This window comes from Galeopterus variegatus, unplaced genomic scaffold (assembly GCF_000696425.1).
Source record: "Galeopterus variegatus unplaced genomic scaffold, G_variegatus-3.0.2 Scaffold5582, whole genome shotgun sequence".
Taxonomy (NCBI): Eukaryota; Metazoa; Chordata; class Mammalia; order Dermoptera; family Cynocephalidae; genus Galeopterus; species Galeopterus variegatus.
This window is the reverse complement of record NW_007731693.1, coordinates 15813-42633: the sequence shown is the minus strand read 5'-3', so window position 1 is coordinate 42633 and position 26821 is coordinate 15813. Positions and strand designations below refer to the sequence as shown.

Genomic DNA, 26821 nt, shown 5'->3' with positions numbered 1-26821 from the left:
AACAGAAAAGGTTATGTTATTAACATCTGTTGACTAATTTGACTTTACTGTAAAAGTTTTGTCAATCTGTTCCTTCTCCATGTTAAATTATGTCTAATTTCTGGAATTGAAGGTGGCCCAATACTGCTCATTCCAAGCTCCTTTTCCCTGTTACATCTGTTAACTATGGGTTGGGCCAAGTTCAAAGTTTCCTTCTCTGTTCTGTTGACCAAGCCACTCCCTCTAGCTGCCTCCAACTATGCCACAGTAGTGCTCTGGGTAAGTGCTCACTCCGTATCTCTCACTAGTGCCTTATAGCCAGGTATCTGCCAGTTCTTGTGTCCTGTGGGTTGCCTGGACGATGCAGAGACCTCAAGTACCACTTTGCCATTTCCTCTGAGGTATACCTGGTCACCTGGGACTCATAGGCCCTCTTTATGAACAAGGGTGGTAGTGCCTGCTTTCCCCCTGACTAAATCTTCTAAGGTGCCTTTTATCTCTAAAATTTGGTTTGATTTTCCTAGTATCATTAGTAAATGTGTGCTTTCTTCTATATGTCAGTTTTCTAGATAACTAATATTTGCTTTTTAAAAAACTTTGAAAAATTTAAGGCATATATGCGATCCCGTAGCTGGTCCCTGGTCCGGTACGGGGGCAACACTGAGGGTTGCGTTCCGTTGCCGGACATGGAAAAAGACAAAAGACAAAAAAAAAAAAGCAGGGGAAAGGATAATACTGTAAGTCACAATTAATATTTCCCTGAAATTTTTTTTTTTGAGGGGGGGGCAGCTGGTCAGTATGGAATCTGAACCCTTGACCTTGATGTTATAACATCACTCTCTAACCAACTGAGCTAACTGGCCAGCCCTCAATTTTAGAAATAATAAATTATCGAGACAAAGTATCCTGTGAATCCCTCATTTTCCATTTCTTTGCAGAGATAACAGTTATCCTTAATTTTTTGTTAATCATCCTTGTGCATGTTTTACACCTCAATTACCCATTGATGTATATATGAATGGTGCATACTGTTGTTTGGACATTTTTCTTACATTTTGCAGAAGTGGTTTAACTGTATATATCTGCAACTTGTTCTTTTCACTTAACATTGTTTTTTTTTAGATTCATCCATGTTGATACACGCGGCTCTTGTTCACTGCTCCAGAGTCTTCATTCCCTTGTATACCAAGGTTTTCTCCTACTAGTGGACATTTCAGTTGTTACCATTGTTTTACTTTGACCCTTAAAAAGAAGCCTTCCCCATTGAGACATGGATGTTCTTGTACATGTCTCTTTGGGAAGGCTTGATGTTTAAATACCAAAATTTGATTTTAACCCCTTTTTGCATTGGTCTTTGTGAATTTGGGTAAATTGCTGCATCATCTCTCTGGGCCTCAGTTTTCTTAGCCACAAAGAAAAGGCAGGACTAAACGATTTCTAGGGTACTTCCCAGGTCTATAATTCTATGCTTCTCTTTCATACTTGTTTCTCTGCTTCCTTATAATGTATAATATATTGTATATCAGTTTTAGTCAACCGTTTAGCATAAGAATCAATTCAGAAAAGAATTAAAAATCTATTTGAGAGTGTGTGTGTATTTAAATTCAAAGTGAAAATGGCTTTGAGTTCCCTGAGAATGTTTTCTTAAAATTTAGATTTACTATTTTATTGAGTAGATAAATATTAATGAGGAAACAGGGACTGCTTTAAAGCCATCAAAAAATTAGTGCTGGGGCATATTTGAGCGACATGGCAGCAACTTTGGAATCTTGTCACCTGAACTTAGTTGGGTTGTGTTGCCAGGTGGGCAGGCTGCATTTAGCCTGGTGGGTCGTGGATTGCTCATGAGTCGGGATGATTCAGGATTGTCATTTTGAACATGAATTACTGTATTATGTACTGCCGAAAAATGATGCTCTCTGAAAGGCTATTGAAATCTAGAGGGCTTTTGGACCCTACATGCAATGCTCTTCAAAAACTATGTTTTTGGAGATTGTGTAGTTCTTTTAAATTAAAAAAAAAAAGTTAAGTTGCTTCCTTGCTGTCAGTATGAGCTGTGGTTCTTGCTGCTGTTGGTTTGACAGCCTTCTCCTTTTCAGTCTCTAATCATCTGGGGCCAGGGGATAAGCCAGGTGTTTGAAATTGTGGGATGGGGGACTCTCCTCGCAGTGACGATCACAGTGTAAGCATGGAGATGTCATGGCAGCTACTTGGGTTGTTCATTGTTTTGCTTTTTCCTTCCTATTTTCTGATTCTTGGCTGAACACTAGATGAAACTACCCTTAGAAAAGTTCTATAGTTTATCACTAAATGTAATGATATTCATGTCAGGGTAATAATGGTAGCTGTTATGATTTGCCCATTTCATAAAACTATAAATATAAATTTTTGTTAACTGGTAGATTTAAGTATTATTGAAGAGAGTATTATGATTGATTGATTGGTTGATCCGCTCTGTCTACTATTTTTAGCAGCTCTGTGGGATTGGGGGAATGACCCAGCTCCAGGGACTGGCCTTGATGAATCTAAATTTAGGGATGGCTTCAAATTAATCCAATCTTGATAACTCCCCACAGCCGTGATTGGCTCAGGAACTCAGTCTTAGCCTCCTGGAACATGTTATTCTCACGGTTATAAGTTCAGAAATGAGACATGAAGAAAGAGTCGTCAGAGGCTTTGGGGAAATATTTTTCCACTTTAAAGAGAGAGGCACAGGAAGATGATCTCTTCTTCTTGGTATTGGTGTTGTGGTCGGAAGTATTATCAGTCAGAGGATGAAATTGATAACTCCCAGAAGGGCAGATCCAAGGCAGGTGCAGAAAATGAGCCAGAACTACTAGATTAAGCCGTCCCTAAGCTCTAGCTCACCATGGGGCTTGTTATATGAGTCAACAAATTACCTTAAGCTAGTTTGATTTGGGGTTTCTGTTATTTGCTGCTGAAAACATCCGAGTTGATATAATTATATTATCATTTTACAGCTAATTATTCTTTTAATCCCTGGAGTAGCCTCAGGAAGTAACATTTTCTTTAAATTTTAAAGTGACTGTTAATCCACTATATATTCCTACTGATATTATTGTCAAGCAAATTGTAATGTAAGTATTTTCATTTTCTTATTGGAATAAGGTGTCTTAGCATCCTAACTGTTGTAGCATACTAGGAAAACTGAACTTCTAAGCTTTTTTTTAAAGCCATCTTCACACTTCAAAATACAAAATTACAGCACATTCAGTTATAGCTCTAACTGGCTTTTATTTGCCATTTATACATTGGGGCAGCCTCCATTCTACAAAATAGAATGAGAGCTCCCACTGGGCAACAGCAGAACAGTGGGTTTTGTATGGTGGGAACAAGGAAACAGAACAATAGAAAAAAAGCTAATTGGTGAACAGGTTACTTCAGGTCACTTTTTTGTAAGGGTTAAAGCAGAGGAGACTTCCTTACTATGCTGACTCAGGTAGACTGGAATCTCCTGTTTTAAGGAGAAACCAGTCTGTTTTGGGCTCTTTCTACTTCCTTAAAGTTTCAGTTTGCTTATGAGGTATTTAGCATGGGAGTGACTCCATTTTGGTTTTAGCTAGTCAGTTTGGACCTAGTGCAGGAGCTCAATCCAGAACCAATGACTTCCCATAATTTTATTTAACAGTATTTCACCTTCACTTAAATATATGAGTAGTTTACCTTCAGTTTAATATCTTCTATATACATGTTTCTGTGCGCAACCTACCAAGCAAAAAGAGGATGGAGCTCTTGCTTGAGTTGAGAGCAATTACAGAGCAATATATTAATGCAACCCAATAAGACAGGATTAAATCATTGTGCAAAAGCCAGGCCTTGAGGTAGGGATGGACACGGCTGAGTGGAAAGCTGAAGAAAGAGGAAGGGAGAGAAGTTCATGGGTGGAGTGGCATCCTCAGAGATGGCTGCAGAGTGGGTGGTAGCCATGCAGGAGCAGAAGAGAGGAAGTGTGGAGCCCACTGAGAAACACGAGACCTAAGTTGGAGAAGCTCTGAGGCTTGCAGTGTCAGGAGAATGTGCATGTGGTGGAAAAGGCTGTATCACCAAGCTGAAGAGGCTGGATCCACAGCTTCTTAAATAGTGCAGTGACATTGCCACAGGGATTGTTGAAAGTTATTCTAGCAGCGATATGAAGGGGAATTAGACCAGGGAGAGATGTTGGCACAGCATCCTGGGAAGCTATTACAAATAATCCATGCATGAAGTGACAAGAGCTATAAGATAATAGAATCTGAATGTGTAATCTCTTAGGTTTATATGGAATTTTAGAGTTCCCAAAGTGTGTTCACACACATTATCTAATTCATCTAATTAGATCCTCTCAACCTTTTTTATGGATGAGGGTATAGAGGTGCAGAGCAGTTAAGCATCCTGTCCAGAAGTTGTTAATGACTGAACCTACTCTTACAATCTAGATCTTTTGATTTCCCAGTTCAGTGCTTTTTGATAATAATATAAATGATTTCTTTTTCATTTTTAGTGAAATTCTTACTTTCTAAAAATGTCACCTATATGAGGTCCCTGCTTGCTTTTTTTTCCATGTGAAATTTGATTGTGTTCTACAGCACTTGTCTATTGGCTCTTGACAGCAGTGTAAACAAAAGTAACTATCAGAGTTCACAACTCTTATAAACATTTTGAGCTACCATAGTAGAGGAAATGAATGAAGTTGAATTTTGAAGTGCCAGAGCCCCAGATGACTCACATGCTACCTGACAGGCCATGCTGAGTGCTTAACTTTGATATCAGGTTAGAATCACTTGGGGAAGGAGCTTTTAAAGTAACTACTGCCCAGGTCCCACCCTTGACCAATTAAGTCAGAAACTCAGAATTTTGGGAAGGGAGCAGGCCTAGTGATGAGTATTTTTTAAAGTTCTCCAGGTAATTAATTCTAAAGTGCAGCCAGGGTTAAAACCCATTCTAGCTCTTTCAGCTCTAGCCAGTAATCTGTGGGGAACATTTATTAAAATGTATATAAAATACTTGCTAACTGTATAAGATAGACATGCAGGTTTTTCCTTCTCTGCCATGAAATAGGTGGGGGGTTTTCTTCTTTTTCTTTTTCTTAGTTGTAGGTTCTGAAGAAACAAATGGAAGGAGATGGAGAAAGATATTTTAAAGAGGTCCCACAGTCTTCTTTAGGGAAGGATGGAGGGGTGAGGGGTAGGAAGCATTGTTTATATACGGCATGTTGTCAGTCTATCTAAATTACGTAACTTTGCAGGATTCAATCCATTTGTGTCAAAATAATGAGGCATATAATACGTTGCATTTAACATGTGTGGGAATTCTTTGCAGAGTAATTAGCATTCCTTTCTTCAGCCTGTATTCAGAGGAAACATACCATTCACACCCTCCCTGTGCTCACATTTTCCAGTGCGTTGGAGAGCTTTTTTTCAATAGAAATCTTTGTCTTCTTCCTAATAAGACTTGGATTATATTTGAAGAAACTTAGCATAACTTTCTTTGTTTTTCTGACAGGAATTGATTTTAAAATCAGAACGATAGAACTAGATGGAAAGAAAATTAAGCTTCAGATATGGTAAGTAAAAACAACAACAAAAAAAAATTGTGTGTACACACAGTTTCTACTTTAATCAGGCATTGGAAGTGAGAATTAAAATGTGAATTGTGATGAGTTTAGAGGCAACTTGTGATAGCTAAAACATCTTTTCTTTATCAGAATCAAGGGGAAATGGCTAAGTATTGAGCATCTTTCAAAGCTACCTCCACCAAGAGTGGGAAGGTGAGGAAGCCAAAAGAGAACCGAGAGCTCATTCTTGCAAAATTCTACTCTTTTAGGGGAGGAAACTAAATCCTAAAGAATGTAAATAACTTCTTGATCACAGTTGTTGCAGCTGTGAAATCAAATAAGGCAAAATGGTCAATTGATAGGAACCTGAACAGGAAGCGCAGGGTTCCTACCTGGAACCTGGGTTCTAGCCATGATGCCTCTAAATTGAGCACTTTGGGACAGTTGCTTCCCTTCTCCCAGGGTCTGCTTTTACTCATTTGTAAGTTGGTTGGATTGATGACATTGGAGTTTCTCTCCATCTCTGATATTTTATAATTTATTTGCATATTTCTTCTCATTAAATAGAAAAATGAGGACTATTGGACTGGGAAATAAGGAGGAGAAAGTAATGTCTTAATCAATTCAGGCTGCTCTATAAGATATAAAGACATTTTTTCTTCTTTTACACAGTCAGCATAACACTTCTGACACCAGATGTAGTGGGGGTTGTCCCCATACAGCCAGCAATTCTCCAGCAGACACCAACTGGGCATCCCATTTTGTAACTTAAGTTTGACACTATCTACATGGAGATACCATCAGATCCCACAGGGGAGAGCTCAGTCCCACCAGTCCGCCCCCTCTTCAGATGCCAATCACAAGTAGTAGGTTGTCACCAATACTTCTGACCAACTAGCTCTAAATCAGGGTTCCCATCGTATCCTCCTCAGTTTCAATTAATTTGCTATAGAGGCTTACAGAACTCAGGAAAAACTTTACGTATGTTTACCAATTTCTTTTTTTTTTTTTTGTCTTTTGTCTTTTTTTTCCGTGTCCGGCAACGGATCGCAACCCTCAGTGTTGCCCCCGTACCGGACCGGGGACCGGCAACGGGATCGCAAGCCTCGGTGTTGCACCCGCGCCTCGCTCAGCCAGTGAGCGGGAGCCGGTCTGTATGTGGGATCCGAACCCTCGGACGGGAGCGCTGCCGCGCTTCCCAAGCAGCGCACTATCCAGTGCGCCACCGGGCCGGCCCATTACCAATTTCTTATAAAGGATATTACAAAGGATACAGATTAACAGCCAGATGGAAGAGATGCACAGAGCAAGGCATGTGGGAACGGGCACGGAACTTCCATGCCTTCTCCAGGTGCACTACCCTCCAGGCATCTCCATATGCTCAGCTGTGTGGAAGCTCTCCAAACCCAGTCCTTTTGGGTTTTTATGGAAGCTTCATTACATAGGCATTATTGATTATATCATGGGCCAGTGGTGATCAACTCATCCTTCAGCCCGGTGAGACTGAAAGTTTCAACCCTCTAATCACTTGGTTGGTTCTCCTGGCAACCAGCCCTCTCATCCTGAGACTATCCAGGAACCTCAGCCACTAGTCATCTCATTCGCATACAAAAAGAAACTTATCACTTTGGAGATTCCAAGGATTTTAGGAGGTGTGCCAAGAACCAGAAGTATACATCTTTTACTATATCATACTGTCACAGTTGCTGTAACAAAAATACCATAGACTAGGTGTCTTAACAATAAACATTTATTTCTGACAGTTCTGGAGACTGGGAAGTCCAAGATCAAGGCACCAGCATATCCAGTATCTGATGAGGGCCTGCTTCTTGTCTTGTAGACAGCTGCTTCACATGTGTTCCCACATGGCCCCAGAGAGATCATCTCCCTCGCGTCTCTTCTTATAAGGGCACTAATCCCATTCATGAGGACTCTACCCTCATGACCTAATTACCTCCCAAAGGCCCCTCGTCCAAATACCATCACTTTGAGGATTAGGCTTTGAGATATGAATTTGGGAAGAACACAAATGTTCAGTCCATAGCACGTCTCCCAGCTCTCATATTGCAATATGCAAAGCGAAGATCTCATTATCACCCATCTCTGGCTAGTAAATTCCTGAAGAATTTGTCAAACTACAGTTAATAAACATGGTTCTTTCAGATTGCAAATCTGAATATTTTTTACTTGAACTCAGAAGTTCCTAGATTTTTTTTAACCTCCTGGAAGCTTGTTTGATTTCTTTCACTACCGTGCCTTGCATGGAGCCATATAGGTTTGGAGCCCTGAGGAATGTTTTTGGTGATGTTTGCTGATCTAACATGTAATGATGACAGCAATAGACAAAGCTTAGAAATTCAGAGCACTATAGACAAAGAAGGAGACAGGGCTAAATAGTAAAGTAACAAATATGAGCTTTTTCCTTGGGCCCTTTTTCCTCTTTTAATCTCAGAACTGGGATGGAATTAAAATATTATATTGAAATCCCCCAGTCCTTCTTATATAGAGGAGGAAACTAGGACTTAGAGTGGCTACGGCCATCTGAGGGCATATGGCTGGGTTAGAGATAAAGCTGGGACGACTACCCAGATCTCCTAGAACATATCATCAGCTTCATGTATTGGCCTAATATAGTGGTTCCCAGTACGTATTCATTGGAAAACACTGTGAAGGTTGCCACAGGCTGCCCTTTTCATCTACTGGTATTTAGCAAGGAGCCAAATATTTTAAAGATATGAAACAAAATTTTCAAAAGAGAATTTCTGACTCTGTGTTACACTGTCTTGATCATAGCAATAAGGACTGTATCTAGGAGCCTATGGGTGATCAGCTAATTAGAGCTTAATATAGAGTAGCCAAAATATGCCACTATCTATTTATCATTACTCTCAGCAGCAAAAGTCTCCATTCAGTCTTCACAACCTGCATTTCTCTTGCATCCTCACAGCAAAGCTGATTCTAAATCAGTAGTGTGTTCAAAGCAAGGAAATATGGTTAGTCTGCTCAAGGATGCTTGGCTTCTGTTTTCCCCATGATTTGTTTCCTGTGCCCCAAACACGTGCCCAGTATATCTAATCCTGATCAGTGAGAGAATGACAGAATAAGATGGCTTTGGTGTGAGGCCTGGCCCTGTGCTGAACAGCTGAGACCCAAGATGTCTGAGTCCCATTCAAAGGTAAGAACTGTTTAGAGGCAGAGCTGGGACCACAGCCCTTCTGAACCCATTTCCTTTTTGGCAGAATGAGGGTGATGGTAATACCCCTCACGATGGGCTGTAAGGTGTACATAAATGTTAAGGTATTTATTGTTATTAATTTATTATATTTCCTGTAGGCCTTCATCTCTTGTTAGGGATTGATAATTATTAGATTTCTAATACATTTCCACAAATGCCTCCTTTTCCCCTGCAATTAAATTGTATAATTTAGTTTGTCTTGGTAGCACGGGTAATGAATTAGTTCTGGTTGTAAGTGGCAAATTTGAGAATATTGATTTGACCAAATATCGAAGAAGTTTGACTTCCTTTTTAGGATTGCTTCTATAAATGTAATTAGAAATTTGTATTTTTCAGAATGTATTTTACTGCTGTGCCATCAGCTAAAAAGCAAGAATATATGAAAGTTTATGTAATTTGAGGCGTGGTTCATTGTTAAAAGGCTTTGAAAACATTGTCAAGTATTGACATGCATTGAACTCCTGGCTCCTGTGAAATCATGGGCTCCATAGCTGAAAAAGTTCTTGAGGAGAGCCATTCTATTGTACTATGCTGAGCAGAACATACACGGTAGTAAGTCCAGCTCAACTGCTTACTTTGTACAGGAATCAGACATTCAGTCAAGAAAGTAGAATGCCTTAATTATTAAGCACTTATGAAAAGGATTGTAACTACCTCTGAGAGTCTAAGAATTTAGAACTATTTCCTGTTCCCTCCCACATGTGTTCAACTGATATAACATGCCAGTTCCTAGCAGGGCCTGTGTTTTCTTGTTGCTGCTTTTATCATCAAGGTCCAAGTTTTTCATCTAAGTCATTGTGAGCTCCTGCCAAGCTCCTGTGGCCACCACCACCTCCAGCTCACAGATGCACAGTGGGTTCCTTTGTGTCTCGTTCCCCTTTCCCTTGTGCCCACTGCACTGTGAGCGGACCAGAATTATATCTCCTACCACTTGTGGTCTCTCTTCAGTGATGCTGGTGATGACTTTTAAAACCACCCCCTCTTTGTTTCACATTTTAGGGACACAGCGGGTCAGGAAAGATTCCGAACAATCACGACGGCATACTATAGAGGAGCCATGGTGAGTGTATTTTAGGGTTTTGTAATTCTTCAGGTGGAAGTAAAACATGAATATTTATTTGCCAAGATTATGGGATTCAAGCCGGAGTCTGGTACAATGGAGAAAAATAAATTTTTTGATGTGGAAACAGACATTCAAAGCGTTTTTTGGTTTGGTTTATGTTTAGTAACTGTATACTTTGCCATTGGTTTTCATAATAATCAGGTGATTAGCTTGTAGATGCTCTAGAGCTCCTCCACATATTCTGAGGTGATTATATATTTTTATTTTTCCTTTTATTAATGCTTTTTGGCAGTCTTAGCAAACCACATGCCCTGTGACTAAGTATTTCTTTCTCTCACCCTCTCGTCATTCATCCGTGCCACCAGCATGCCTTATCTCTCACCACCTCCACAACATTCACTGCTCCTGGCTCATCTCTCTGGGGTCTGCTTGACCAGCATTCTGCCAGCTGGCCAGGAAGTAGCCAAATGATCTCTGACTCTTTGAGGCTTAGAATCTGGTGAATCTTGACTACCGAGTACTTCTTTGCTACATCCTGGCCTTATCCTTATTATTATCAGTTCATCATTTGGTTCTTTTCCATCTTAAGGTGCTTCATCTGTTCAATGCATTTGTATCCCTTTTTGGCTCTGGGCAGAACCTATGTGGTGCTGGGAGTACAGTGGTGAATTTGGCAGCTTAGAAGCAGAGCTATGCTGAACTATGTATGGAACATCAGGCCCAGACCAGGGCTTTACATCTTGCTTTTAGGCCTAAGCTAACCACAAGTCAGAGCCTTGAATTATGATGAAACCCAGTATGCTCAGAGAGTCTTGGAAGGTTGAGCCATTGAAATCATGAAGCCCAACCTGGTAGATTGTGGAGAACCAGCCTCCATCATCCCCAGCTCATTGCTTAAAAGACTGTTGGACTTCTGGGAGTGGTGCTAGGGTACAGAGCCGCAGGGGTGATCGCTGTCCCCTTGCCTCCAGGAAGATGTGATCTGAACCCACAGATCCCTCATTATCATGCTGCCCTCCCCTCCTCCTCCACTGCCACTCACCCTCCATTATTTGAGTATCAGTAACTTATCCCCACAAAAAGATTGGGGATTCCTTTTTAAAGCTGTAGCATATCACTAACCATTTTATATGTATGTGTTCTCCACATTCCTACTGTAATACTTTTAAGATTGTAAAGGGTCATCATTTTAATAAAGACAGTTGCCACCTGCTCTCTATTTTGCTCAGATTGGAATCAAAAGGAAGGGACTTGTGTGTGCCAGAAAGACATTTGTTTGTTTGTTTCCCCCATGAACAATTTTAGGGGTAAAAAGAAAATCTTAGCAGGGATGACTTGGCGTAATTTACAGGTAATTCTGAAGTGGGATCTTAGACACACAGGCCTTTCTTGACCAGTTTTTTGCATTCTAGGAGTGATGTGTTGGTGCTGTTTGCACACTCATTTTCACTAGAGAGTGGGCAGAAACACTGAGAATGTGGAGTACATGTTTCACTGGGATGTCCAGCTCTAGTTTATGGTATGAGGAAAGAGGTCATTGACATGTGTTATTTAATTTATATTTGAGGATTGTTATAATTATCTAATCAGAATAGTTAGCATATCTATCACCTAAACATTTATCATTTCTTTGTGCTTGTAACATTCAAGATCCTCTTTTCTGGCTATCTTGAAATGTACCAGAGCCTATGTTCTTAATACAACACGGTGTTCACACTTTCTATGCTAACCAAGTGAAGTGAAAGGCCGTGATGGACATGGTATATAAATGATCAAGACTGTTCATCCAGTCAAGATTTCATGCCGAAGGCATGTAAATGATGAAGGTTTTCATACAGCCCAAAGGATAGTAGAGCTATGACAGTTATTTGGTTAATTTTAGACAGCTAAACACTTTGAATTGGGAATTATTCAGAATCCACTTTTTTAAATTGTGGATTTAACTTAAAATTTACCATTTTAACCATTTTTAAGTATACAGTTCTCTACTTTGAGTTTTTTTAAGAAAAAGTTGAGAGAATTGTAAAATCTTCTTTATACCATGTAGCCAAAGTGAAGCATTTGCATTTGAGGCTGGGACGAGGGAGGATAGAGGAGAACATTGTTTTTATTTAAACAATAATATATATTTTTCCACTTGCAAAAGGATACAGGTAGTATAGAAAACTTTGAAAATCCCAAGAAACCATCCAAACTTCCATCACCCTGAGAAATAACTTCTGTTAATGTAGAGTTTCCTGGATTACTTTGTGTGTGTACAAAGTTACTTCTAAAACTTCATGGGAAGATTCATATTATCTTTCAATTTTATTTTTTCATAAATTTTTTGAAGTACCCACATATATATGTTTTATATGATTTATATTTACTTATAACGTTGAAGTCCAGACCTGAAGGACTTTGCCTGCCAAGCTAAAGAATTTTAATTTAATTGTGAGCGTAATGAAGAGACCCTGAAGGATTTTGAGCAATGAAGTGATAACTCAGGTGCCCTTATGCAAAATGGATTAGAGGAGGTTAAGAATGAAAGCAGGAAGTTCAATTAAAGATTTTAACAGTAATCCAAGTAAAGGCTAATTGATGAGAATCTGATTGAGGTCATGTGTGTCGGGAGGGATCAGATTCTGGTAATTTTGAGGTCATTGGGTCTACAGGACTTAGTGACTGATTGGCTATGGGTGGAGAGATGACTCCCATGTGCTTGCTTGGGCTGCTGGATGGGCTGTATTGCCCTTCACCAAAATGATAGTACAAGGAGGAATAGAGGATTCAGGGGGGACAAAGCCAATCTCATGTTTTACTTAGTTGTAAATTAAGTAATTTTTGTATAATTATTGGTTCATTGCAGTGACTGCAAGGGATATCTAGCAGCCGATGTCCAGACAGTGGTCTGTCTCTAAGGCATATCTGTCCCCTGCCACGTCTTCTGCCTCATCTCGTGCCCTTTTCCCATTAGATCTGTGTATTCTTGCCCAGCTGACTTTCACTCAGTCCAGTGGGCTCTGGACCTTCAATGTCTGCAAGATATTTATAATGTTTCTACTATTTCCCATGCACCGTGGACTTCCCCTCTTCACCCCAGCCCCAACCCCTTTGCCCACTTTAAGTGTACTCAGTCTTCAGGCCTTGGCTTTAATATCATTTTCTTAGGGAAGCCTTCCCTGATCACTCCAGCCTCTCAACTAGATTAGATGACATCACTAGCGTATGTGCTCAGAGCTCCCCGGGCTTCTTCATAGCAATTGTCAAAATCATAACTCATTGTATAATTATTGGTTCATTGTTTTCTTTGCTAGCCATCCACAAGAGGAAGGGACCTTGTCTATCTTGTTCACTGCTGATAAAACCTAGTATCAGGCACATTACTATGTGCTCACTAAATATTTGTTGAATGGATGGACAAGTGAGTGGTTGTAGCACTTAGTACAGGAGTGTGGACCAAAGAAATTGATTTTGGAATAGTTAGCATTCAGATGCTAGTTGAAACATTTGCAAGGTAAAAATAAACCTTCTAGAAATACCAGATATGGGTCTTTAAAAATATGACTATGCTTTTCATTTAACCAGTATAACAGATTCATTATATTTTAAGTGTCTGTTATTTACTTAGATAAATAGCAACATTTTGATCAGACTATATAAAAAGAAATAATTTTAAAGTAGTGTGGTCTCAATCTTAGTAGAAGAGTAAAAAGCAAGACAGTTTCTACTTGGAATAAACAAGTTCACAATGGAAGTGATTACTGCTTACTCTCAATGTTATCTCTGTTTTAACTTAAACATTTTCAGCTCCAGTTGGTACTGATTGTTATCAAGTGTAGTCAGGTAGAAAGGGTGTATCACCTTTACTGCAATCACTAATTCATTAGAGGTTAACAATAAAAATGTTAACAGAGGTTTTTATTTCTTTAGGTGGTGAAACCATGAAAGAACTTATTTATTTTTACTTCTCTGTACTTTTCAAATTTATTATGAACTCCCTTTTCAAGACAAAGAAAGAACAAATAAAAGGTTTCTGGAGGGGCCGGCCCGGTGGCGCACTGCTGCAGTGCGCCACTTGGGAAGTGCGGCGGTGCTCCCGCCCGAGGGTTCGGATCCCACATACAGACCGGTTCCCGCTCGCTGGCTGGGCGAGGCGCGGGAGCAACACCGAGGGTTGCGATCCCATTGCCGGTCCCCGGTCCAGTGCGGGGGCAACACTGAGGGTTGCGATCCGTTGCTGGACACGGAAAAAAAGAAGACAAAAAAGACAAAAAAAAAAAAAAAAGGTTTCTGGAGGGAAGGAGTACATTGACATTATATACTATAACTTTATATAAAGTACTAAATAAAGATCTTTTTTTTTTTTTTTTACCTCTTACAGGGAATTATGCTGGTCTATGACATCACAAATGAAAAATCTTTTGACAATATAAAAAATTGGATAAGAAATATTGAGGAGGTATGTATGGAAAGAGAACGATACCTGCAAGAAGTCCTGCTGGGTGCTTGTAAAAGACCCCTTCTGACTTTCTCAGAGGCATTGGAGCTACTAAGAAGTAGGGCTTGGGCAGGCTGGGCTGAGGAGTTCCGTAAAGGGCTAGATCTCTAGTGCTGCCAGTCTGACTACTGAGGGGGTTGGAGAGAGGAGAATTTTTACAGAATTGAAACTCTGGCCGGATCTTGGAAACAATTTAATCCAAGACCCCATTTTACACACTAGGAAACTGAGGCCAGAAAGAAATAACTTGCCTGTGCTCATACAGCCTTTAAAAAGTAGAGCCAGAATTAAATCATCTGCTTCCCATGTTCTAGCTATTCCACCATGCTGTTTGACTGGCATAAATATATCTTTACTCCAGCAACTTTTTGCCCATCTAACATTTTGCCCTTCTAACATTTTCTCCATCTGAGATATTTGAAATTTGGTTCAATTCTGGAATAATTGCTATTAAGATTGTTTTAATGTCTTTGACATTTAAGAAAGAAGTCTGGGGCCGAGCCGTGGTGCACTCGGGAGAGTGCAGCGCTGGGAGCGCAGCGACCCTCCCGCCGCGGGTTTGGATCCTATATAGGAATGGCTGGTGCACTCACTGGCTGAGCACGGTGTGGGCAACACCACACCAAGGGTTGCGATCCCCTCATCGGTCACGCAAAAGACAAAAAAAAAAAAAAAAAAAAAGGAAAGAAGTCTGACTCTGAAATAATTTTATACACATTTATATTAACCCACATGAATTTATTTTTTAAATAAATAAAATACCTTCTTCACTTGGTCACTCAGTACTAAGTTCTTTTCCTCCTTTGAAACAAATATTTGGAAGTTTTGTCATTAGATAATCATAAGTTTTATTTCTGCTTATTCATGTGCAAAAAAAAAAAAAAAAAGACACAAGAATGATTGTGAGCCCTTGGGAAAATGGTTTGCACAGGCTCTGTGAAGGCTCTTAGGCTGTAGCTTTTCTCCTCCTCCCATCTTTAAACTTTTTCTCTGAATCAGGACTTGTGTTGTCTTATTATTAAATGCATGGATGTGTTTCTGAAAGGTTGGGATTTGTCTATTGAATAACTGATTTTTCTCAGGCTGTTTTTATAGCATACTGTTTTCTCCCTGCAGCATGCCTCTTCAGATGTTGAAAGAATGATCCTGGGTAACAAATGTGATATGAATGACAAAAGACAAGTGTCAAAAGAAAGAGGGGAGAAGGTAAATTTGAACTAAATGGATAAAGATTGGAATCTACTCACGTTAAGCCTTTATTTTCTTGGTATTATTTTATTATTGATTTAAGTTTTTAAAATATCTATGTTTTAATTCTTTAAAATTGCGTATCAACAACAAAGAGATGTAAGCCATACTTGAATGGTGTGAATTAGTATTCGTGATCCAACTCCATATACTGTGTGGTCATGACTCATTCCTAAAGAATTTGCTAATGTTTTCTGAGTGATACAAATTGGTCCTTTTTAAGAGTCTTGCAGTTTAGAATTCAGGCTATTTTGCACAGATCTGTGTGAAAATACCCAGTTTTGAAGTTAAAGTAATTCATTCTCTTTGGGACAAAGTAATAGGATAGGTGAAGTTTCAACAGTAATCATTTTACAATTCGTTGTCTTTTCTAAGACTGTTTTACTACACATTAGATTTAGGTCGTTATGGATAAACTCCCTGTAACTGATCCAGCTGTGGACGTAATTTATAGGTCATGTGTAGGCATGTCTCTGTTTTGTGTCCTGTGAAGCGAAAGAGCTTATTTTATGTACATATTTACTAATATGGCATTTTCTAAATTGAACTTCGAGTCTTCACTTTTTAAGTCTTGGAATTTTGCTTTAGCCTTGTTTTTAGTGCTACATACAAAATGCATTTTATTTTTCAATCTGACTTCAAACTTTTTTCCCTTAAAAACATTCACTTAATGTTAGTGTTGTAAATGAACTGGGAACTTTTGGGGAGTAGATGGAAGTATGGACTAGTTCACAATTTGTCTCAATCAACAAAAATCAAAGCAATGAATACTTCAGTATTTAGGCTTTTGTTCCATTACGGACAAATTTATTTAAAAAATAATTAAAAGTCAGAATAGTAACTGTTGAAGAATTGTACTTTTGAAGGACATAAAAGGGGCAAATGAATCCCAAGGTAATGGCACGGGTGAGAATCTATCTGATAGTTTTTCTTGTAAGTATATAAGAGAACCAAAAATACAATGGAAAAAAGAGAAGTACTTAAATTGTGTTTTAAATGGAAGTTATACCATTTTCCTTAAGATGATTAAGTTAAATTATTACATTCCAAATGCAATAAAAGAAAGCAAAGAAATTTGAGAAGAACAAGAGTTCTGACCTGCCTTTGGGAATTTCAAAAACCTAAAAATATATAAATGCTTTATATGTTCAAGCAACTTTCCCTAAATTTAAATGTTTCTGTTTGTTTTTCAGTTAGCAATTGACTATGGGATTAAATTCTTGGAGACAAGTGCAAAATCCAGTACAAATGTAGAAGAGGTAAGAAGGAAACATTTGGAGACTTATGTAGTGGCCCCAGTGCTTAGGTGCCTGTTTTCAAGCAACTCTCAAAGCCTTGGTATCTTCTGATCTAGTGCATGCCTTGTGTTGACCCACCTCCATTTCATGCACTTTCAAGCTTCTCACTTTCATGTGGATACTGGTTGTTGAATTTCTAGCATCCACCCTCCATATGGGTTATAATAGATTGCTCAATTAAGATCCACTATAGTGGCCTGGCCCGTGGCTCACTCGGGAGAGTGTGGTGCTGATAACACCAAGGCCACGGGTTCGGATCCCATATAGGGATGGCTGGTTAGCTCACTCAGGAGAGCGTGGTGCTGACAACACCAAGTCAAGGGTTAAGATCCCCTTACCGGTCGTCTTTAAAAAAAAAAAAAAATCAACTATAGTAGTTCAGTTTAAAGTTCAGTTTGCCCTTTATTTGGGAAGCTGGAATCCTGGACTAGCAGACCAAGCAGTGTCCTCTGCTCATTTGTCATTATTCATGTCATCCTATGGTAGCTTGTAGCAGAAGAGTTAAATTACATTCATGTCTGTACTCTCTCAAGAGAGAATTAAACTCTTAGTTTATTGAACAGATTCCCTTAGTGTATACATTTGAAGTAGATTAAGCATGATACATTGTAACACAATGGCATTTAATAGAAATAAAGTGTGCTTACCAGAGAGTAGCTTTAATAAATTTTCATTAAGTTAGCTGTTAAAGAAAACCAAATCATCTAAGGTCTTCTAAGAATAGGTTTTCTTCACCAAGGGCAAAATTGTTGATGGTATTTTTTTTTTCAAAAACTTTTTTTAAACTGATCATTAAAATAATACATGTAATATGTGTTAATGTAATTCACTCAATACTGATGGTCTCTTAAACATTTGATTTCTTAGGCTGTTCATCATAATATAATGGCTAAAAAGTGAGACTTAAATGAACTTATTGGCCAGTTGACACTAACCAGAACTTTTTTTTTTTCCTTTTTTTTAAAAATGATGACCAGTAAGGGGATCTTAACCCTTGACTTGGTGTTGTCAGCACCACGCTCTCACAAGTGAGCTAACTGGCCATCCCTATACAGGGATCCGAACCCGTGGCCTTGGTGTTATCAGCACCACACTCTCCCAAGTGAGCCATGGGCTGGCCCCTAGAACTTTTTTTTTGTTTTAAATAACTAACACTCATTTTTTCAGGTTGACTAGTGGGTGTTAGAAAACAGGAAGTCTTTACTGATTTATTTACAAAAGCATAGATAAGAAGAAAAATGCTTCCTTCTGCTCTCCACTAAAGGATATTTCTCCATCAGAAAAGGGGAGCCTCTTAAGTCAGCTTGATGGAGATGGGAGAAAAGCTTGCTCACTAAGATGACCCACATGGGATTGCTTCCAAGGAGTGAAGTCCATACCCTTGGCTTAAGGGAGCAGGCTTAGTCTCTGTTAGTATGTGCACCCTAATCACAGCTTTGGCTTAGAGAGAGCATTGAGTTATGGAAATATAAAGCTGGGAGTTTCCTGAGCTGCTTATTCTAGCCAGGTGTTCCACAGAAGTTAGCAATTTTCCCAGAGCTTTAAATTAGTATGGTTACCCTCATGAAAACTGGATGGACTTATTTAGAAACTTAGACTCATCAGAGACCAGTGTGACAGTGAGACACTGACAATGAGTAATAATAGGTAGTTTTCATATTGTTTCTATTTAACTGGATTGGAAAGCATCCTTTTCCAGAATAGTTTTTGAGGGTCAGGAGTGGTTGGGAACAAAGAGGCTGACATAACAGTGAGTTTAGTATGGAGTCAACTGAAGAAGGTTTAAGAGTTCTTGGTTCTGTAGAAACAAAGTAAAGTAATGATGGGTTTAAAAAATGTTTTGTTTGGGTCAGGAGACAGGACAAATAAAATATTACTGAGATTAAGCTGATTTGTCCTGCTAACATTTGAACTGATTTCCATGGTGGGGAATTTAGCTGAACTCCAGGAATTGTGGGGATTTTGCAGTATTAAGACACAGAAAATTATACATATTTAGGTATAAGAGTAAAAGTAATTTGAAAGAGGATGTCAGAAATAAAAGGTAGGGGTTTTTGTAAAGACAGATTTTAGAGCATAGGGTGATACATAATCATTCATTCATTCATTCAACAGATATTCAGCATCTCCTACACCAGACCAGGCACTGTGCCCCACTCCGGGGATGCGGGGGTGGCTTAGAGGCTCCGTCTTGTTCTTGGTGTACTGAGGAAGCTACTCATAATTCTGCACATGTCATATTAGGAACTTGTGCCAGATATTATATGAAGAAAATATTTGATGAATGAATAACAGTTTGATAACACTGGAAAACGTTTATGGAATAATTAAAAAAGAGCATACAACATTCATGTGCATACTATGATTACAATTATGGTCTTTTCTCAATTAAAAACTTTAAAGTAATATATTTATGAGGAAATAATGAAAAATTCTATATTTCTGTTTTTAAATATATTATGAATATATAATAATGAAAATTTTTGTTTTACTTTTAGGCATTTTTTACACTTGCACGAGATATAATGACAAAACTCAACAGAAAAATGGTTTGTATTGCTTATCATTTTTATTTCCATTATGCTGCTTTTTAAGTTGTCATTTGATAAAAAGCATAGGCTTGATTATAATGTATCACATTGTATTAGTCCATTTCTGTTGCTTATAACAAAATACACGGAAGTGAGTAATTTATAAAGAACAAAATTTATTGCTTACAGTTTCTGAGTCTCGGAAGTCCAAAGTCCATCTAGTGCTGGCAGTAGTGACCCAGGAGTCTCACATTGCAAGATGGTGGAAGCAGAGAGAGCAGAGAGAAAGACAGACTCTCCTCTCTCTTTTATAGCCCTCAGAACCACGCCCCTGACCACCAGTTTTAATCCATTCACTACAGTTTGGTCCTACAATCTAATCACAGCTTCAAGGCTCCAGCTTTCAGTTACATATTAGGATTTCCCACACTCTTAACAGTCACAGTGATGACCAAGTTTCTAATACATAAAACTTGGGGGACACAATTCAAGCTTCTGTGAGTTTTGTGGGGACATAATTCAATCCACTGCACACATTAAATTCATTTTTTTCCTGACTTAGATATTCATCTGGTTGAATTTTTATTTTTATTTCTCTTTCTTTAGGGTTCTTATTCTGAACTGCAGCTGTTTCAGTTTTTTCAGCTGACTCTTTAAGTCGTCTTTAGTTGAATTTTTATCAGAATAATGAAAATAATAATGGTACAAATTACATTTTTGCCATGAAATTATATAGTTCAGTCTTCATGTGACAGATATTTGTATCTATATAATTATGATCTTGAAGTTGCTAAAGTATGATGAACCATTAGGACAGCCTTGAATGTTTGTTTTAACCCAAGTCCTGAATATAATCGTATACCTTATATTACCAACTCTGCTTACCTCTGACAGGATTGTCTATATCTGTATCTTAACACTGTTTCCATCATTACCCTTGAAACTTTATACTCCATTGGTTATAATTTCTTTGAACTAGAAATAGGAGCTTTCTATCTAATGTATTATTAACATCAAAAGTGCTATCTAAGGACATTTTTCTGGTTTTAATTCACTGTTTCCAAAGAAAAAGATAACATTGGAGCTTAACTAATTTCCTTTTTAATAAAATACTCTAATGAATAAACATTTTACTACAATACACATTTCATATGGTCTGGTTTGTTATTTTTATTTTCTAGGTTATTGGGGTTAAACCATGAAACTTTCATTTCCTTAGTAACTTTATCTTCTATTTTTTAGAATGACAGCAATTCAGCAGGGGCAGGCGGACCAGTGAAAATAACAGAAAATCGATCAAAGAAGACCAGTTTCTTCCGTTGTTCTCTACTTTGATGAACTCTTTCTGAGAGACTGCAGCACACCTCCAGGGCCCTTTCCTGCTTCTCTGAAAGCACAGGTCACCCAGCCTCAGAATCACACGGCCCGGCTGCTGCTGAGAGCACCACTGAACTTAGACCTCTCGACACAGAATGTCAAGTGGATTCCAGCCTCATGACCTAGCAAAAGAATAGGCTCCTTTTTTCAAACATGGAAGCAATGAAGTGGAGACACATGCAGGACCTAACTTGTTTTTTTCTTTATTTTATTGCCTGTTGCAGAAGCTGCTATCTTTCTTTTTCACTTTGCACATCAGTGTTAGCCTTTCCCTATTATAGCACAATCTTAGAATCATATTTGCACACTGTTGTGTCATGAAGTTCTAGACAAATGTGTACATTTGGGGATGTTTAAAAGAGAGCAGAACATTTAAAGCAGAGGTTAACATACTAAAAGGAAATTTGGTCTGGTTCATACAGCCAAATGTTATTGCATTAGTAGTTTTAATTTAAGGGCTTTGATTTGTGATTTCTTAAATAAGAATCTTAAATTCCGATAAAATTTATTTTAAAAATTCATTAAAATGCCCATCAATTCATCAGAGGCCACAATTTCTTCATTTCTTCATTTCCTCAGATTAAGAGCTTTGCTTCATTCCTGACCATTTTGCCAGGGTCTGAGTAGCTGAATGAATCACTTTTTAAATTGATTACCTATGCCTAATCTATAGAAACTGAATTTGGAAATCACCATAATCTCACTTTTCCTGGGGTTTGTATTTGCTATTCCTTCTCATGTTTGACTTACGGTAATGACTCAGTTATTCAAACATTGTTGTCTGTTTCTGTCTGTGAACCTCTTGAGGTAAAATTTTACATAGGCAGAGAGATGTATCATTTAAGGTTTTATTTCAGCATCTAACATCAGAATATGTAATATATATTTTCTTAGGTTTACCCCTTAGCTTGCTGGTTATTTGTAATATCGAATTCCTATCATAATCCCTGTCTGCAAGAGTTAACAAAAGTTACATTTTAGTTTGCAGAAAGCTTACCTAGAGGGAGAGAGGTTAACTTGTTGATATAAATTTAATAGAGATAGCTCTTGGTAATGGTGAAAATAATGATTTTTGGTTCTGTTTTTATTTGGGGGGGGCGGATTTTTTTTTAAATAAAAGTAATTAGACCTAGTGCATCCTCTAGGATGAAAGTCTCGCCTTTTCATTAGAGAGTATATGATCAAAGTTTCAGTTTTAAAACAGCTATTGTTGAATGTGTAGAATCCCGTTCCATCTGTTTAGGTTCATTGCTGTGGAACTTGGTCCAGTCATTTGGGCCAAAGCCAACCAAAAGTTTAGTTGCCTTTCTTACCGAACACTGGTACTGCTATACCTTTTGTAGATAAAACCATCATATAAGAAAAAAAGTATTTAGTGTTAATTTATGTGCCAAATTCAGATTATTATGTCATTGCTGTTATTTAGCCTTCAGTATCATAACACAGAAGGGGATAAGAGATGACTAGGGAAATGAATTCTGTTAATAATTATTTTTCCCATTATGCCTATTTGGCTTCACAAAGGCTATCATGCTTGATAGTTAAGGACAAGATATGGAAGTAAAAATGGATTGCTTGTTATCACTTAATTTGCTTCAAATTAAGATATATAATAGGAATGCTTGAACCAGTCAACCTTTACTACTTGTTTGAAAACTTATGAACAATTCAGTAGCTGCAAATATACCAGAGCTATTTTTGATGAATACACTAAACTTATCATTGACAAATTTCAGCCTCCTTGATTTTTTTTTTTTTGTCATTACATATAGGCTTAAAATTACCTGTTACTGTCCCAGTATAATCAGTACCTTCATGACTGAAAATTGATTATAAGTTTACCATCTTCAAATTAGACAAATATTGGAAAAGAAAAAATAATTTCTTAGAAACATCTTGTATTCACTCATTTTCTAAAAAGAAAATCCAAGCAGTTAAGCTTTCTGGATGGTAACAAAGTACTGTCTAAAAGGCAAGTGCTATGACACCATGTATGAATGTAATTCTCTTAATAATTTACCTCTATTTGGTGTCTTAACACTTTGGTTTATATCTCAGGGGTTGTCCGCAAACCAAAACTGACATATTCTGTGGTTAGCTTTTGTTTTTCGTTTTTTCCTTAACAGAATGTTTTGCTTGTGTTATATTTCTTCTCTCTTCTTTTGTCTTATATGGGTTAATAACTAGTCTCCATGAACTTCCCTTTGAAAGAGCCTGTAAAAATTAGATGAGTCTAAAAGTGCTCTTTGAAGTAGCAGCAAATTGGGAGCATATGCTCTGTTATATAGATATAAATTGTCCTTGCTATTTTCTTACATTTAGCTTTGCTAAATTGTACATAATTTGAGCTAAGACCATAGGAAAATTCACTTTCTGCATGGTAAAATGACCCAATAAATATTCCACTTTGCTTAATAATGTACATACAGTGCATTATTTTTTCTATTTGTAGATGAGTTTAGTGACAAATAATTGTCTGTTCCCTGCTGAAACAAGAAATCTAGTTTTTTGTGAACATTTTTGTGGTCTTATGGATAAGGTACATGAAGATTTTTGCAGCAGTATTAGTGGTTCAGTGGCTGCACTTTATTATCAATGGGCTAATTTTTGACAATGATTAGACTAGACCTTTTCAAATAGAGTCTGAGGGGCATCAGACAATGAAAATGTAAGTAAGTAGCATGTAAATCACTTGACTTTAAAATGTTTCACTGGGAACTTATTTTAGCTATATTTTACTTCAGACAGATTATGATAAAATAATCTACCTGTGCATCCATTAGTAGATGCTGCAGGGTTTCTTACTATTTACATGAACATTTTGTGCAGTCTTTGTTATAACTTTTCAGAAGACTATACTCTTTACTTTGAAGAACTATTTTTTAATTATACCTCATTTAGCTAACTAGTATTCTAATACCTGGTAGAAAAACAGTGAGCCAGCCTTTAAGCATTCAACAAAATTTAGATTATATGTTTTGCTTTGAACTGAAGGCATCTTTGGGAAAGGTAGGAGGTATCTTAGTTTAGAATAGAAGATATATGTTATATTCAATAGCATAAAAAAAGTATTATCTCCCTGTTTCCATTAATAAATTTAGTTGTGCAATATAGATACATTTTTGCAGAAATTTCTAAAAGATTCTAACTCCATTTTACAGGTTCTGAATGCTGAGTCTATATTAAGATTTATAAAGTTTTTCTTGTAATCAGTAAGTGATACTTTTAAGCAGACATTCTTTTCAAGTTCATGACTTAGATTCCTTTGTAAATTTAGTTCTTAATCTTTAAAGATAAGCTTCTAAGCTTAAAACTTTAAAACCCACGTTTTCTGATATTAGTTTACTTGTCTCAAATTTTACGCGCTCATTTCTGCAATCAGGTTTTGTAGATTTTTTTTTTTTAAAACAGAAAAGACATTCCTTTTTCCTAATTACATCCAAAAGTAGATGAGGGGTGGGAAGGAATAACTAGAAATGAAATCCCTTAACGCAGAGGGACCTAGAGGAACAGAACATACTAATAAAATGTCAAATCCTAGCACAGTTTCACAGTAGAATCAGTCTTTTTTTTAAGACTAAAAATTAATAGGTGTCATGTTCATTATGAAAAAATCTGAGTGACTGAAATGTACAGAAATAAAAATTTACAAACAATTATTTTAAGGATATATTCAGATTTTATTTTACTTTTTGAAATGTGTGTGCCATATGAAATTGTATTTCTTGTGGCCAAGATTTAAAAGAACGTATTACATTTTCTTACCTTTTTTTTTAAATGTGAATTTAATTATTAAAGTTCATTCCTATGGCCTTAGAGATGAGTTTTATCTTGTTTGCAGCTGATACTGCAGTTCTTTTAATACAAAATTCCATAAACTGTTTGACTAAAATCATGCCTCTAGAGGAAAATATCTAGTTTTTCCATAGAATTATCCTACTGTGTGTGTTTAAACATTTTATTTTTGCTCTAATGGCTTAATGTGAAAAGCTCCTGAAGATAAAGTGGATGTCATGTGGTTAACCTTGTTTAAGCCAACTCATTAACTATGTACTGATACTCTTGCTGTGTGTGTGTTTTTTTTAAATGGATTTTATTCCAGGTGAACTTTTTTTTATAATAATGTTCGTCTAAAATAAAAACTACATAATGAAAATACTCATGACTTTCTGAAATGGATTTTACATTTAAAAAATGTTTCTACAAATCTAAGTGTATGATTCAAACTATGGTAGACTTGAGATGTTTTAGCCAACTTTATATCTGATCTAGAGTTGCTTAAAAACTTGGAAAAATGGCCAGATCCCCTGCTCATACTTAGAATGTTCAGAATACATTGAGGTTTTTCTGTTGTAGAACCTGTAGCCTTCAATTGATCATCCTTCTTTCTTAGTTCTTGCACATTTAATTTCGGTAGTTTGGTTTTCACTTGGAAATAACACAATTTGATGGCACCAGCCTTGTCGATATTCTGCCACTTCACTTGTGCATATTCCCAGTCTCAGCCTTTCCCATTCATCCCACAACCATTTCATACTTTCACTATTCTTCTCAAGCTTCCTACCTCTTTCCTCTCATTCTTGGTAGTACAGATCTTTCACCTCCCATCTCCCAGAGAAAAGCATCTGTCTCAAACCACTTTAGCATCCTCTCCCTCCCTAATCTATAGTCTGTCTACCTTCATCCTCACCTCCTTCCTCATGGCGGCAGAGACATTCTTCCTACTTTGGGCTCTTCTCTGGACTCATCCTCCCACTCCTATCCTGCTTTTCAGGGAACTTACAGCTCTTTCTCTTAGGCCTTCAAACTCTTATCCTGTCTTATTGCTTTCCCCTCAGCATCTTTAACCTTCCCCACCCATTGTCTCATGTCTCTCTTTCACCTACTGCTCTTTTTCCTCTTCTTCCTGTTATGGTTAAGTTTTTTATAGTTATATTGCCTGTAGTTACTATCGTCATTCACTTTTTATTTTCCATTTATTTCTTAACCTCCTGTTTGGCTTCCACACCCACCACTTCACTGACATTGTGCTTACAACAAGCCCAGTTGCTAAAAGTGGTGGGCAGGTTTCAGTCCTTACCTTGGCTAATAACTTCTTGGCAGTATTTGACCAGTGTATCTTTCCTTCCCAGAAATGTTCTCCTCCCTTGGCTTCTGTGACAATTTTCTCCTGATTCCCACTTTTCCTGAATAATTTCATCCTTTTTCATGGCTCTTTAAATGCTCATAACTTCTGTGGTAAGGCTGAATAATGTCTTCACCCCCAAGGATGTTCATGTCCTAATCCATGGAACCTGTGAATATTACTTTATATGGCAAAAGGGACTTTGCAGGTGTGATTAAGTATCATGAGATGGGAGATTATCCTGGATGATCCAGGTACGCCCCATGTAATTCCAAGGGTCCTTATTATGGGAGGGACACAGGAAGAGTCAGGAGAAAATGATATGCTGATGGAAGCAGAGGGAGAAAAGGCAATATACGCAGGACCATGAACCAAGAAATGTGGGCAGCCCCTAGGATCTGGAAAAGGTGAGGAAAGGGATTTTCCACTAAAGCCTCCAGAAGGAACCAGCCCGCCCAATGCCTTGATTTTAGCCCAGTAAGACTCATTTTGTACTTATGACCTCCAGAACTATAAGAGAATAAATTTGTGCTGCTTTAAGCCACTAAATTTGGGGTAATTTGGAACAGCAGCAATAGGAAATACAGCTTTCAGGTGTGTGTCTCTAGCCCCAAACTCTGCAGAGGGCCAGTCTTCAAAGTTGGTCTGCCTACTGGTCGTCTCCCCTTGAATCTACTACAGGTACATCAAACACAACATGCCTGAAACTGGAACTCAACTCTATTTTTCCCCCTCCCTAGCAAACCCCAATCCCAGGAGGGGAAACCTGTTCTTTCCCCTGTTTTCTCCATCATAATAAATAGCATCATCATCTATCTAGATCCCCAGTCAGCCAGCCTGCAAGTCTTACAGATCCTTCCTCCATCTCCTAATCTATCCCCTTACCCATCGTTACTGCCACTGTCTTTGCTAAGGCCTCCTATTCTTTTGC

General features: G+C 37.8%; 1 protein-coding gene across 1 annotated transcript in view; it reads left to right on the top strand.

The window, feature by feature from the left end:
* Nucleotides 1-24340, top strand: part of RAB8B (RAB8B, member RAS oncogene family) — a 32785-nt gene extending 8445 nt beyond the window's left edge. The window contains exons 2-8 of the mRNA XM_008589671.1: nt 5482-5542; nt 9768-9828; nt 14195-14272; nt 15428-15517; nt 16753-16818; nt 19356-19406; nt 20631-24340. Coding sequence (XP_008587893.1) covers nt 5482-5542; nt 9768-9828; nt 14195-14272; nt 15428-15517; nt 16753-16818; nt 19356-19406; nt 20631-20723 — 500 coding nt within the window. The 3' untranslated portion in view covers nt 20724-24340. The remainder of the gene's footprint in view (nt 1-5481; nt 5543-9767; nt 9829-14194; nt 14273-15427; nt 15518-16752; nt 16819-19355; nt 19407-20630) is intronic.
* Nucleotides 24341-26821: the final 2481 nt, after the last annotated feature.